The sequence below is a fragment of the Neolamprologus multifasciatus genome, chromosome 22 (assembly GCF_963576455.1).
Source record: "Neolamprologus multifasciatus chromosome 22, fNeoMul1.2, whole genome shotgun sequence".
In the NCBI taxonomy this organism is placed as follows: domain Eukaryota; kingdom Metazoa; phylum Chordata; class Actinopteri; order Cichliformes; family Cichlidae; genus Neolamprologus; species Neolamprologus multifasciatus.
This window is the reverse complement of record NC_140459.1, coordinates 19,698,670-19,711,453: the sequence shown is the minus strand read 5'-3', so window position 1 is coordinate 19,711,453 and position 12,784 is coordinate 19,698,670. Positions and strand designations below refer to the sequence as shown.

The 12,784-nt window shown below is 39.0% G+C and overlaps 1 protein-coding gene across 3 annotated transcripts; it reads left to right on the top strand.

Moving 5' to 3' along the window:
* Nucleotides 1–1,262: 1,262 nt before the first annotated feature.
* On the top strand, nucleotides 1,263–12,316 carry LOC146493384 (catenin beta-1-like). Of its 3 annotated transcripts, none has more exons than XM_085148750.1 (17): nucleotides 1,263–1,593; nucleotides 2,568–2,617; nucleotides 3,049–3,258; nucleotides 3,877–4,127; nucleotides 4,237–4,475; nucleotides 6,611–6,812; nucleotides 6,926–7,070; nucleotides 7,239–7,342; nucleotides 7,469–7,603; nucleotides 7,718–7,921; nucleotides 8,032–8,190; nucleotides 8,325–8,444; nucleotides 8,828–8,978; nucleotides 9,070–9,191; nucleotides 9,336–9,396; nucleotides 11,034–11,229; nucleotides 11,351–12,316. In XM_085148750.1, the coding sequence occupies exons 2-16, from the start codon at nucleotides 2,605–2,607 to the stop codon at nucleotides 11,222–11,224; spliced, it is 2,307 nt and encodes a 768-aa protein (XP_085004876.1). In that variant the 5' UTR covers nucleotides 1,263–1,593; nucleotides 2,568–2,604; the 3' UTR covers nucleotides 11,225–11,229; nucleotides 11,351–12,316. The 3 variants fall into 3 exon arrangements, with proteins under 3 accessions (XP_085004876.1, XP_085004877.1, XP_085004878.1); XM_085148751.1 differs by lacking the exon at nucleotides 1,263–1,593 and adding an exon at nucleotides 2,301–2,436; XM_085148752.1 differs by lacking the exons at nucleotides 1,263–1,593; nucleotides 2,568–2,617 and adding an exon at nucleotides 2,642–2,936.
* Nucleotides 12,317–12,784: the final 468 nt, after the last annotated feature.

Below are 12,784 nucleotides of genomic sequence, written 5' to 3'. Positions count from 1 at the left end.
AACCTGCTTACATAAGAGACTGGAAGGAATATGAACATCACATTATGTCAGATAAATTCATGCAAAGGGTGTGAATTTCTGTTTGACACAATGCTACAGGAGACGCCTGGTTCACATTCTAATCTGCAGATGATAACTTGCAGTGTGTATCATTATTATTATTATTACTATTATTGTTACTTTGATGCATGTCTGAGCTGGTTCCTTGATTTTAGCTCCACATGCTGAGACAATAAAGCTCAAAATGATGGAAATGCAGTCTCATGTATTCATTTGGTCTGGCTGCATCACTGAGAATCATTACACACGTGTTGTTTATTGCCATACTACAGACTTACATCATTTTCATCATCAAATAAATTACAGGAATATAAAACTTTTCATTGTAGTACCTAACTGTCAGTCACTATAGTAACAGCAGTAACAACAGTAGGTATATGCTTCTCAATCACACTTTGGACTTTGACCTTTTCTGGCTTGAGGCATGCATGGCGCACATGATCATGCACAAATAGTCCGCATTGCTCTGTGCTTTGCATGTGTTCATTTCATATCAACAGCCTCTCTCATTTTATGACTCTTTAATGGGGGGAATTGAGCTCTGCAGTCGATTAAATGTAATTCTTTTGATGCTTGTGTGTATGCAATCCTAAGAAGATTAAGCACAGGCAGGAATGTATTAAAAGCATAAGTGAATGTTTGACTATTAGACTGATACACTGCCTGTGCATACCAAATACATATACAGCTGCCGAGAACAAAATGCACATATTAGCAATGTTCCGATAGTTTCAAAATAATCAAAATATTAAATGATCCTAAGACTTGTAAACCTCATGTATCAGTTCAAGATCTCTTAATGCCTCCTGGAAATTACAATGTGGACGATTTAATTATGTAATTATTATAGGAATTTTATATAGCGTGTAGCTGACTCTGTCCCTCCATCCCCTCTCCTATCCACCCTCCTCTTCTTCCATTAACTACTGCAGTCAAGCATTTGCAAAATCCCTCTTTAACTGTATACAGGTGTAGAAAGTGCTAGGACCATGCTTGCCAAAACTGCGACTTAATTCACTGAGTTAAGTAAATGAATGCAGAGTCCTATTAGCGGAAATGTTTGTGCCTTTTTCATTTGCTGCATGTTAATCAAAGCGCTCTGTCATATTAGCACCCGCTGAATCTCATTCCTGTCTAATGAAGGCACCTCGCCTTCCCCTCCACTACCCCACCTTCCCACATGAAAAACTCTCATTACCTTGCTATAAGACCTAAGAGCCAACACAGTCCTTGTTCTTAAAACAAAAAGACACCACTACCTTGCTATTACGGTAAAACTGTGATTTTTGATGCTACAACTTTGTTTAAATCCGAGGCCCTAGTTTTCCAAGTGCGGAAGAATACTGTATTTCTCCGCTCGCCATCTTGATGTTTGATTGCACTGGCGGAAGCAACATCTTCGGCGGCGCAGCAGCGGGTGTGGTTCGGACTTCTACGGGTGGTTCACCTAGCAGCCCTTCTCCTATTTTCAGCTAAGAGAAAGGGGATTTTTTTTTCTCCTGACAAGAACCACGGAGGAGCCGCTCGATTCTGGTAAATATGCTACCCTTATTACCGCTTTTATACAATATCGTACAGTGCGTCAGGTTATGGTTTAGCAAAGAAAATCGTCTTTGGCTAGGGAGGGGGCTCCGGTGGGGTTTTCTGATTTGGCTGGCAGCACAGCAGGTTTTGTACGGTGGCGCTTGGAACTACTTTTCATACGTCCTGGCTAGCTGTGCTTATCAAATCAGAAATTTAAAAATGGGAGCGTGCTTGAAAGTCGGGATTGTACTAATGGATTTGTTTGTGAAAAATAATGGCTATCAATATTGTCTGCTTCTCAGGACGGCTCATGCGCATTTTTAGCCAGTGGCCAAATTCCTAAACAGTGTTTGTTTATGTTAGCTAACTAGCGGATAGGTTAGCTGCGCACGTTAGGCTAGCATAACGAGCTTTCAAGGTAAGCTAGCCAACCTGTTAGCTAATAGGGGTGGCTAATACACGCTAGTCCTTGAATTGTGTACGAATAAAATATATTTGGTGATTGGTGTGAGCATCCATTTAGTTTTTTTTTTTCTCGTTTAGTTGTGATTAGCCAGCTTGTTACGTTTGTAGTTGAACCCACCATGAGAGGAGGAGTCATTGAAGTGATTGCGGGGCGGAGGGGGGGTAGTTTCTCTCATTGGAAACCCAAGCTGCGAGGTCGGAACTTGGCCGTGGTAGGGGGAGGGGGAGAAATATGCCTTTGATGTTCTTTGCCGCTGAATGGTGAATTGTGTTCGTGCTGGCCTGGAAATACCCACCGCTTTACTCACTCGTTTGGAGGTGGAGGCTCGGCATTTCCCCTCAAAGCTAAGATAGCAAACCAAACAAGCATCTCGATCACTTATACAGGTAGAGTGGCTTTAATATTGAGTGGTCACTGGAGAAACCCAGAGCTTGACGATTTGGTTTGGTTTTGCCAGAAATGAAGTTGAGTTTGAGTTGGTAGTTTTTCCTGAGTGTTCGAAACATTTTTTTTACAGGTATATCTGCTGTGCGGGCTGAGGGCAGGCAAGAACAATGGCTACCCAGTGTAAGTATGGAGAACTGATCATTTTCAAGAGTTTTGTTTTAAGATCTCAGTATAAAGCTCATTTGAGAAAAGGAGAAGCATGACCAGATGTCACGGTATCTTAAATAATTTGTTTTTAGCTTTTTCTTTCATCTAGTTTTGTCTTTCAGTAATGCAGCTTAAGTTGGTATGATGAGAAATGTTAAAATTACCAGCAAAATACCCTAGAGTATCACATGTAGAGAGAGAGATTTTTTTTTGGTTTCAGTTAAACAAATGTATACTTGTCAATTTTATTTTCCCGCTCTTTATTTTCCTACAACAAACTTCCATAAATAAGGTTGGTGAAAGATCTTATTTGAAAACTATACTTAAAGTTGGTGAAGTAAATATTTATTTTTTCTTATGTATTCCTTCTCGTGTCTCACTTTCTTTGTCCTTTTTTTGCACAGCTGATTTGATGGAGTTGGACATGGCAATAGGTGACAGCAAGGTTGTTGTAAGTCAGTGGCAGCAGCAGTCCTATCTGGACTCAGGCATTCAGTCTGGCGTCACAACCACAGCACCATCCCTGAGTGGTAAAGGGAACCCAGATGCTGAAGAGGAGGATCCAACTCTTTATGACTGGGAGTTCAACCAGCCTTTCACTCCAGAGGCTACAGGTATGAGATACTAATGTAGGCACAGGAGACAAAATATTATATATACTCAAATGTTCACTCATTTGTACTCATGAAATATGTTAGTCAATATGGTGAATATAAGATAAAATGGAAACATAAAGACAAACAATTTTGAGAAGAGTCAAATTATGGTAAGACGGCTGTAGTGGTCCTGAGTCATAAAGGCTTATCCTGTAGTGAGTGCCAACAGACAATGATTCGAGGAAGGACCAACTACAAGCTCATGCTGTGGCAAGTCTGATTCATGCCAACTACAACTTGGAAATTACAGGACTTAAAGGATTATGAACTGTCTTGGTATCAGATATCAAAGGACACCTTCAGAGGTCTTTTGGTGTCCATGCCTGAGGCTCTGAGCTGGTTTGGTTATGTGGTGTGTACTGTTAGGCACTGATTGGGTTTCGGGTGGTGTTTTTACTCTTGTGTATTGTGAAATTACTACTCTTTTAAAAAATTGATCAGGAATAAATTCATTTAATAAAAATTCATTTAAAATAAAAACGGCAGGCTTGATTGTACATGATTGAAATGCTAAAAGAAAAACTGTTATTTATATTTCTGTAGCGTAATTGTATTGTAATTTTCCATTTCTGTCAGACATCGAGGGCTATGCCATGACCCGGGCCCAGCGTGTACGCGCTGCCATGTTCCCTGAGACTTTGGAGGAGGGCATCCAGATCCCACCTACTCAGCTGGATGCAGCCCATCCAACTGCTGTGCAGCGTCTTGCAGAGCCATCGCAAATGCTAAAGCATGCTGTAGTTAACCTCATTAACTATCAAGATGATGCTGAGCTGGCCACTCGTGCGATCCCTGAGCTCACTAAACTGCTTAATGATGAGGACCAGGTATGCGTTACATGTTAATAAAATCAGATGCCGACAAGGTAACTTCTGATATCGTTGTAGTTGGTAGCAATACAGTTGGCATCACTAACAAACATATTCTCTGTCCTAGGTTGTTGTGAATAAAGCAGCTGTAATGGTGCATCAGTTGTCAAAGAAAGAGGCATCTCGCCATGCCCTTATGCGTTCACCACAAATGGTTTCAGCAGTTGTTCGCGCCATGCAAAATAGTGGTGATGTGGAGACTGCTCGTTGTTCTGCTGGCACCTTACACAATCTTTCCCACCATCGAGAGGGTCTCCTTGCTATCTTCAAATCTGGAGGCATCCCTGCCCTGGTCAAGATGCTGAGGTAAGAAATGGGATTTTAGTGACAAAATCAAAATTGTAACATGTGCTGCAGCCAGCCCCTTCAACCTTTAGTACAGATTATGTAATGGAGAATGTCAATGAGACATTTGGTGACTTGAATACAGAACACCTGACTGAAGCAATTTCCACACTTGGCACTGCAGTCCTGAACTTTACAGACATTTACAGGTTGAGGTGCATGTGTGAATGCAAATGTAATGGCATCAGATGTTAGGTCGTTAATCTACTATCTCCCTTGGACTAATTCTGTGCAATGTCCAGTTGTGCAAATGTGAGACTGGTAGAGGCTAGCTAATAGTTTAACAATGAGGTTTTCCATTGTCAAATTAAGTACAGAGCATTTTTCTACTATGCTTTTCCTCCTACTTTTCTGCTTGATGTGTCCAACTTGCCTAATTTGATGTTTCTGGCGGTGTTTGCAATATGTGAGAAAAGACACTCTAGGATTGTGTTCCAGTGCCCAGTCCAGGATGTTCAGCATTGTATAGAACATTTCTTTAAATCTTTGGTTGCCCTTTATTATAATTTCCTGCTATTAAGGTATTGGCAAGTGCTTAATTTATCATTTATATAACATTACTCCTACTTAACATGGCATTTATAAGTATACATATATTATGACTGATTAATAGCAGTGATTGCTGTATAGTGTACATTAACAGATGGGTAGTACTTGTATGTATCAGTACAATTACATCTGTATTTATAAATTGCATTCTAAGGAAAAGTAGTGATATATAAATGATGGATTTAGTGATCCCTAATACCTTACTAATGCTTAATAGTGAGACATTACAAAGTGCTACCCAATGTGCTATGTAGTGCTGCTTTATAGCTTGTAATGTCTGCTTGGTATAGTTTTAGATGATTACTTCAGTCCTGTACGACTAAAGTTATTTGCAGAATATCTTTATTTTAAGATCATCTGTTCTCAGATGCTTGAGCTTTCCGCAGTCTGCTGTGCAAGTCTGTACAATGCAACAGTGTGTTCTGCTGTAAGTCTTATCAATTATGACCAAGCAAATACACTGAAAATGTTGGCACTATTATAATTTTCCATAACTATGTACAGTTTAGCACGCGTACTTTGATGTGGGCTAAACAGATTGTAACACAACCAACATTTGTCAATATAGCCAATCCAGACATTCACAACCAGACACATTTCAAAAGAAAAGGTCCTGCAACTCAGTTGAAATGTCTGCCCTCCTTCCTTTCTTTTAGTGTTTGCGTTTCTTCATGAAAAGCCTAAACACACAGCCAAAACAGTTGGATCTCTGGCAAGTTACAGCCTGTTGGATGGCGCACATGTGTTTGAATTTGTTCCTGGAATCATATTACTAATGGTTTAAGTGAAAGATGGAGCAGTACATCAAGAAGAAAGGAACTGCCACCTTTTTGTAAAACCGCTGAATAAACTTGCATATAGGTACCATTTTAAAGTTTTTAGGGCTTTAATGGTTTGACCGTGAGGTTTTTATCCATTTTGCAGTGAGCATTTCTCTGTACTGCTTTTATTGCTCTTGAAATTATGTAAATGTTGCCTTGAGATTGGATGAGAGATGAGAACAGAGAAAGGGAAAAGTGATGTACTGGTTCAGTTCTCTTAAGTATCAGCATTAATTTGCAAATGGCTTTACAGTAGATGTGAGTCCTGATAAAATGTTGGTTTTTTTTTTTTTTTTTTTTTTTTTGTTGGGTTTTTGTTTTTGTTTTTTGCTGAGTCATTTCCAATTGCTAAACTTAACTGGACAATTAATAGGCTTTGGAGACTTAATAAAACTGCTGTTCAATTGCACTATTAATGGTTGTATAATCTTTGGAAGTTATAGTTAAAATAATTTTGATTATTCATAAAATGTGGTCTTGCATCTGTTGCTTATGCAAACAACTCAAAATGTGTAATGGCACTTGGTGTATCTTATTTATTTTTCTTTTAATTTTTTGTTTTTATGGGCATCTAAGCCGAGTCATAATGCCCTGTGTATGACAAACTTGCACTCTGTGTGTGTGAATGTGTGGCATGCTTGTTTGCATTTTACTGTTATGTAGAGTCTTTGAAGATGAGTCAACTTTTCCATAACTACTTTTTCTTTATTTTCCCCTCCCCTTTAGTTCACCGGTGGACAGTGTTTTGTTCTATGCTATCACCACACTCCACAACCTGTTGTTGCATCAGGAAGGGGCAAAAATGGCAGTGCGCCTAGCTGGAGGATTGCAGAAGATGGTGGCACTGTTGTCCAACACTAATGTCAAGTTCCTGGCCATCACTACTGACTGCCTGCAGATCTTGGCATATGGCAATCAGGAAAGCAAGGTATTGGAGCTCTGACTAATTTAGCAACTTGAGTACATTGTCTTCATACTTGTATGCTAAAAAAACCAGCAGTTTGTATGCCAGTATAAACCTAAACTTGTCTTTATTCTTAGCTGATCATTCTGGCCAGCGGTGGACCCCAGGCTCTGGTCAACATCATGAGGACTTTCACATATGAGAAACTGCTGTGGACCACAAGCAGAGTGCTCAAGGTTCTCTCAGTCTGCTCAAGCAACAAGCCTGCCATTGTAGAGGCTGGTATGTATAAAATTTAAAAAAAAAAATTAAAATTAAAAATGTATGCTGTATTTAAATCCTTGCAGTACAACTGTGGGTATTATTACAGGTCTCGCTTGTTTACTGTTGTGCTTTTCTTCAGTGCAGAAGGGCTTCTAATAGTAAGATGTTGTCTGACCTTGTTTGTAGGAGGCATGCAGGCTTTGGGGCTTCATCTGACAGACCCCAGCCAGCGTCTGGTCCAGAACTGCCTCTGGACTCTGAGGAATCTTTCAGATGCTGCCACTAAACAGGTAAACGTACAAGGGCCGGCTCCTTAAAAGAATCCCACTTAATGTAACTTCTTGAATAAAACGCATAAATTCTGATAGAGTCTACTTTATTTAGATGTCTTTTCTGTCTTGTCCTCTGCTCTCTAGGAGGGGATGGAAGGTCTCTTGGGCACTCTAGTCCAGCTGCTGGGCAGTGATGACATCAATGTCGTAACATGTGCCGCAGGCATCCTCTCCAACCTAACCTGCAACAATTATAGTAACAAACTCATGGTCTGTCAGGTAAGTAAACACACAGCTTCTTAGAAATTATAAAAATTCTGTGGTGTGGAAATGAATTTAAAAAAAAAAAAAAAAAATCTTTATCTGCCACTATCCCCTGCCCCCTTATGTTAGGTTGGTGGCATTGAGGCTTTAGTGCGAACAGTACTTCGAGCTGGTGACAGAGAGGACATCACAGAGCCTGCGGTCTGTGCACTTCGTCACCTGACTTCCCGCCATCAGGATGCTGAGATGGCCCAGAATGCTGTTCGCCTTCACTATGGCCTGCCTGTGGTGGTCAAATTGCTGCACCCTCCATCCCACTGGCCTTTAATCAAGGTCGTTATTCCTTTACTTTTACATATTTCCAGATGACTTGTAAAATCACTCTCAGACTTAATGAAAATATATTCCAACTCTAAATATGCCAAATATTCCTTCCCTTATAGGCCACAGTTGGTCTGATTCGCAACCTGGCTCTCTGCCCAGCCAACCACAGTGCTTTGCGGGAGCAAGGCGCTATCCCTCGACTGGTGCAGCTGCTTGTCAGAGCTCATCAGGACACCCAGAGGCGCACTAGCATGGGAGGCAACCAGCAGCAGTTTGTGGTGTGTAACAAGCTAGATGTTTTCTTTATCTGAACATCAAGAATGTGTTGGTTTTTTTTTGTTTTTTTTGGGGGGGGGGGGTGGGGTCCTTTCTCCTTTTTCCTTTTCATCTCATGAAAACTTGAATCATACAGGAGGGTGTGCGCATGGAGGAAATAGTGGAAGGTTGCACAGGAGCGCTGCACATCTTGGCCCGAGATGTGCACAACAGAATCGTCATCAGAGGGCTCAACACCATTCCACTTTTTGTCCAGGTGAGGATAAAACCCCAACTTTCAGTTCCATGCCTAGCGTTTTGTTTTAAGTGTCATGTTTGTGACACTTAAAAATTTCCAAAATACTTATTTTGAACCTGATGCCAGATTTACTTTTTTTTTTTTTTTTTTTTTTTTTTAAATTTACAAAAAAAAGAAGCTGGGACAGGGGTATTTTTTATTTTTTTTACACTTATCATTGCTATAATCCCTTAGTTCTGTGCAGTTGTATGTTGGGCAAATATCATTTTGAGCAGTGTAATTTCCCCATATAGTCTCATTAGTTTTTTTTTTTTTTTTAAATTTATTTTTTTTGCACCGTTTGTCCACTACTTACACTAATTGTATTAACTATATTGTTCATTGTCTGCTTTTGTTTTCAGTTGCTTTATTCTCCAGTGGAGAATATCCAGCGTGTGGCAGCAGGTGTGCTGTGTGAACTGGCCCAGGATAAAGAAGCTGCTGAGGCAATCGAAGCTGAAGGAGCCACTGCACCTCTCACTGAGCTGCTGCACTCCCGTAATGAGGGAGTTGGTGAGTGTGCAAGGAACAAAATACAAAATGTACACATTTTTACTAGTGGTAGCTTGAAATCTCTGACTGTTGCTGTGCATTCTTCTTGTAGCAACCTATGCTGCAGCTGTCCTGTTCCGCATGTCTGAGGATAAGCCCCAGGACTACAAGAAACGCCTCTCTGTGGAGCTGACCAGCTCTTTGTTCAGAACTGAGCCTATGGCCTGGAATGATGTATGTGTACATTAATATCTTTAACTTTTGCATTTTTCCCCATTGAAAGAAGAAAATGAGGCAATTTATGATCCATTTGCCTTAATCTATTTTGCTGGTTTACCTCAAATTGTACACCTCACTCAATTCTTAATCTTTCTATAGACCGGAGACCTGGGATTGGATATAGGCGCACAGGGAGACCCTCTTGCTTATAGGCAGGACGGTGAGTACTTCAATTTTGATCATTTATATATGTTTATTTCTTAAGTTGACTTAAAAGATTAATTGCACAACTTGCTGTGATTAATAGCAATTTTTTTTTTTCTTCCAAAACTTAATCTTATGATTGCAGCATGCATGTGGTGGTGTTAGAAAATGTATTAAACAAAGCTTGATATTCTATATTGAAATTCTACTTGTACTATTTGCTTAACTAAAAATGTAATGCTTACCCAGTATTAGTGCCACTCAAACCTGGACTAAGAAAATTGTTTTTGTTCTTGTTTTTTGTAAACGGACCAAAAGCAATATTTAAGATTGCATAAGAACTGTTCTTGTAAACAATCAAAAATAATTTAACCCCCCACCCCCCGGTTTCTGTTTTTTTGCTTTTGTGCAATGCATATATGCTTGAGGTGTGTCAGTAAAATTTGAAGGGCAGAAAAGATAAAGTGCTTTGACAGAAGTTCAAAACAAGATTATTTAAATGCACAATTTAACAAGTGACACATGACAAAAAAAGCTGATAAGAAACAAGGTGGCCTTAAAGTAGCATGATATTTATCACACATACCCATGCTAGAGTATTGTTTGGACTGCTCATGCTGTTTGCAAATGATACTTAATCTCACTGAGAATTTTAAATAATAATAATTTTAAAAAGGTGTATATAATCTTGATAGGTGGTTTCCCAGCAGGTTGATGGCATCACATCTGGGGAATAAATCGGATGTTATTTTGTATCTACAAAATAAAAATAAATTGCTTTTATAAGGTGTTACTGGTGCATAAATGCTTAAATTGGTCATTTTATCCCATTGCAGGGTCCTTGCTGGGCAGCATGATGCTGCAATATTTGATAGTTATAACTTGCGTTTGCTCAGCTCCTGATCTAACAAGAGTTGGTGGACAAAGAAATACATTTTTAATGTATTATAAGATTTGCTTATGTCGCACAGTGCCATTTAACCACATCTACCAAATCGTGTTAAATAAGTTGTATAAAAGGGCGGCGTGGCCTCTGTGATGTCAGCCGCTGGTTTGTTAAGCCCCACTCTGCAATAACTGAGTATTTATGCAATTGCCAGGTGATAATTGAGGGTTATATCTGACTAAAGCTGCACAGTCTGCATTTTTTCAGACCAGGGAGCAACATAGGTCCTATGATGCTATCTGTGGTTAAATCGCCTTATAACTAAATAGTGTAACACAAACCTTAAATTAGTGTTTCACATTTTAGCCGTTAAAATCTGCTTTGACATGAGTGGGGAAACGAGGGGCTACCTTTAATTTGAGCCCTCTGTGACTAGTAAGTGTGCCTGGCACTGATCAGTCTTCAAAGTAAACAAGACACTATCAAGAACTTAATTGTTACTGCACTAATATTTAGATTTTTGGTTTGCAGACACTGCATAGAGGCTTTTATTAATTTGAAGTGTGACTACACCACAACCCACAATTTTTTATTTTTATTTATTTTTTTAATGATCAAAATGATTTGTGCATCACCTCATCATTTGTTCAAGATCACATGCTGATATTTACCACTGTTGGCTGTTTAAGAGTATAACGACTAAACTGCAGTGTGTTTATACTTTGGACCCTTTATCACTTACTGTACTTTTCTCTTTTGCTTTTCAGATGCAGCCTACCGGGCCTACCCACCAGCTTACGGTCAGGACACCCTGTTAGACCCTATGATGGAAGGTGCCGACTACCATGCTGACACTCTGCCCGACCTGGGTCACCACACTGATCCATTGCCAGACCTCGGCCACACCCAGGACCTAATGGACAGCAACCAGCTGGCCTGGTTTGACACAGACCTGTAGAATTGGTAAGATGGACTTGATTATCAGTTAGTAGTAATGCTTTTTCTTTCTCATATCACCAGCATGATATTAATGAATCATCTTTGTCCTATGCTTCTTCTTTTTTTTTTTCCTTTTTTTTTGCAGTTGTATTCTGATAGAACCTGCATTGTGATTGGCCTGTATTTTCTGAAGCAGCATTATGATTGGCCTGTGTGTTAAAGGTAAAGAGAGGAGAAGGTGTATTAGAAAGTGCCTGACACAAGAAAACTAAGATGGTTGCCACAGGAATGTTTAAGCAAGTTGAAAGTGTGTGTGGGGGGGAGAGAAGGGTTAAAGGATCAGATGTGGAATCACTCATTGGAGGTCTTGGAGCAGGTTACCATTATGGATGAGAGCAACAGAGATGGATCTTAAAGTTTGAAACACAATTGTTTTAGCCTTGCCTGTATTATCAGTTTTGTTTTGTTTTTTTGTTTCTATTTTTCTTATACATTTTTTATTTCTTTTTTGTATTACTCGTTCAGTTATGGTACTGACCCAGCTTGCCTTCACTAGCCATTTTTATTTCCTTTTCAATGCTAATCATTTGTAATTTTTTTTTTTTTTTTTTTTTTTTTTTTTTAAACGTATATTACATGTAGTGTTAAGTTATAGTGATATTATACAATGTTCCTTTGGTTTATGGTCGAATGTGTAGAACACTAATAATCAGTTGAATTGTACTCTGACTTAAAGTGTAACATTGTGTAGTTTTTTTTTATAATCTCGAAAATGGAGAATTATGCATTCTTTATGTGCTTGTTTAAGCATAAAATATGTCGGTGTCACAAATGTTCTAAAGAGGGATGCGGGTGAAATTGAGGGTGGGTTGGGGATAAATTTAGAGACAAGTGTTTTATATACAGTATCACTGGTAGGTTAACAACTATTTTGTATGCTATCATTGGTTGTCTGATAGAAAAGTTTAACGCTATCGTTGGTGGTCTTATAAAACCTGGTTTTATGTGCTATCAAAGGTAGCTAGGTTGATGAACAGTTGTAGTCCTGCTGTGCTTATTTTGGAGACGAGGTTGTGACACGGCTGAACAATAAAATGACATTTTATTTCAACTGGTGTCTGTTCAGTTTCTTTACTTAGAAAGTTTAGATCATCATGTTTTTTGTCAATTGTTAAGACTACCATCGTCAAACGATGTCCGTTGGATAATCACAGTAATCAGCACTCATTTGCAAATGTGATGTTTTAATTTTTTTTTTTTTTTTTTTTTTTTTTTTTTTTAAATGCAGATGTGCGAATGTCTGGCCCACATTGAATTTAAAGGTGTACTATGTTATAAGCAGTACTGTAGATTATCAAAAATCACTTTAAAATGCACATTCATAAGAATTGAGGCCATTACCCTACTGTAGTATTAGCGGTTGCTAATATTGTTGGTTAAAGATGGTCCCTTTTTCATTAAATGAGCTGAAATGAAGTTTTTTTTTTTTTTTTTTTTTTTTTTTTGATGGGGCAGAATTTGGCATTTGCTGCGACGCCCAGACATTTAAGCTGGTGTTGCTTGCATGATTGCTCTAACA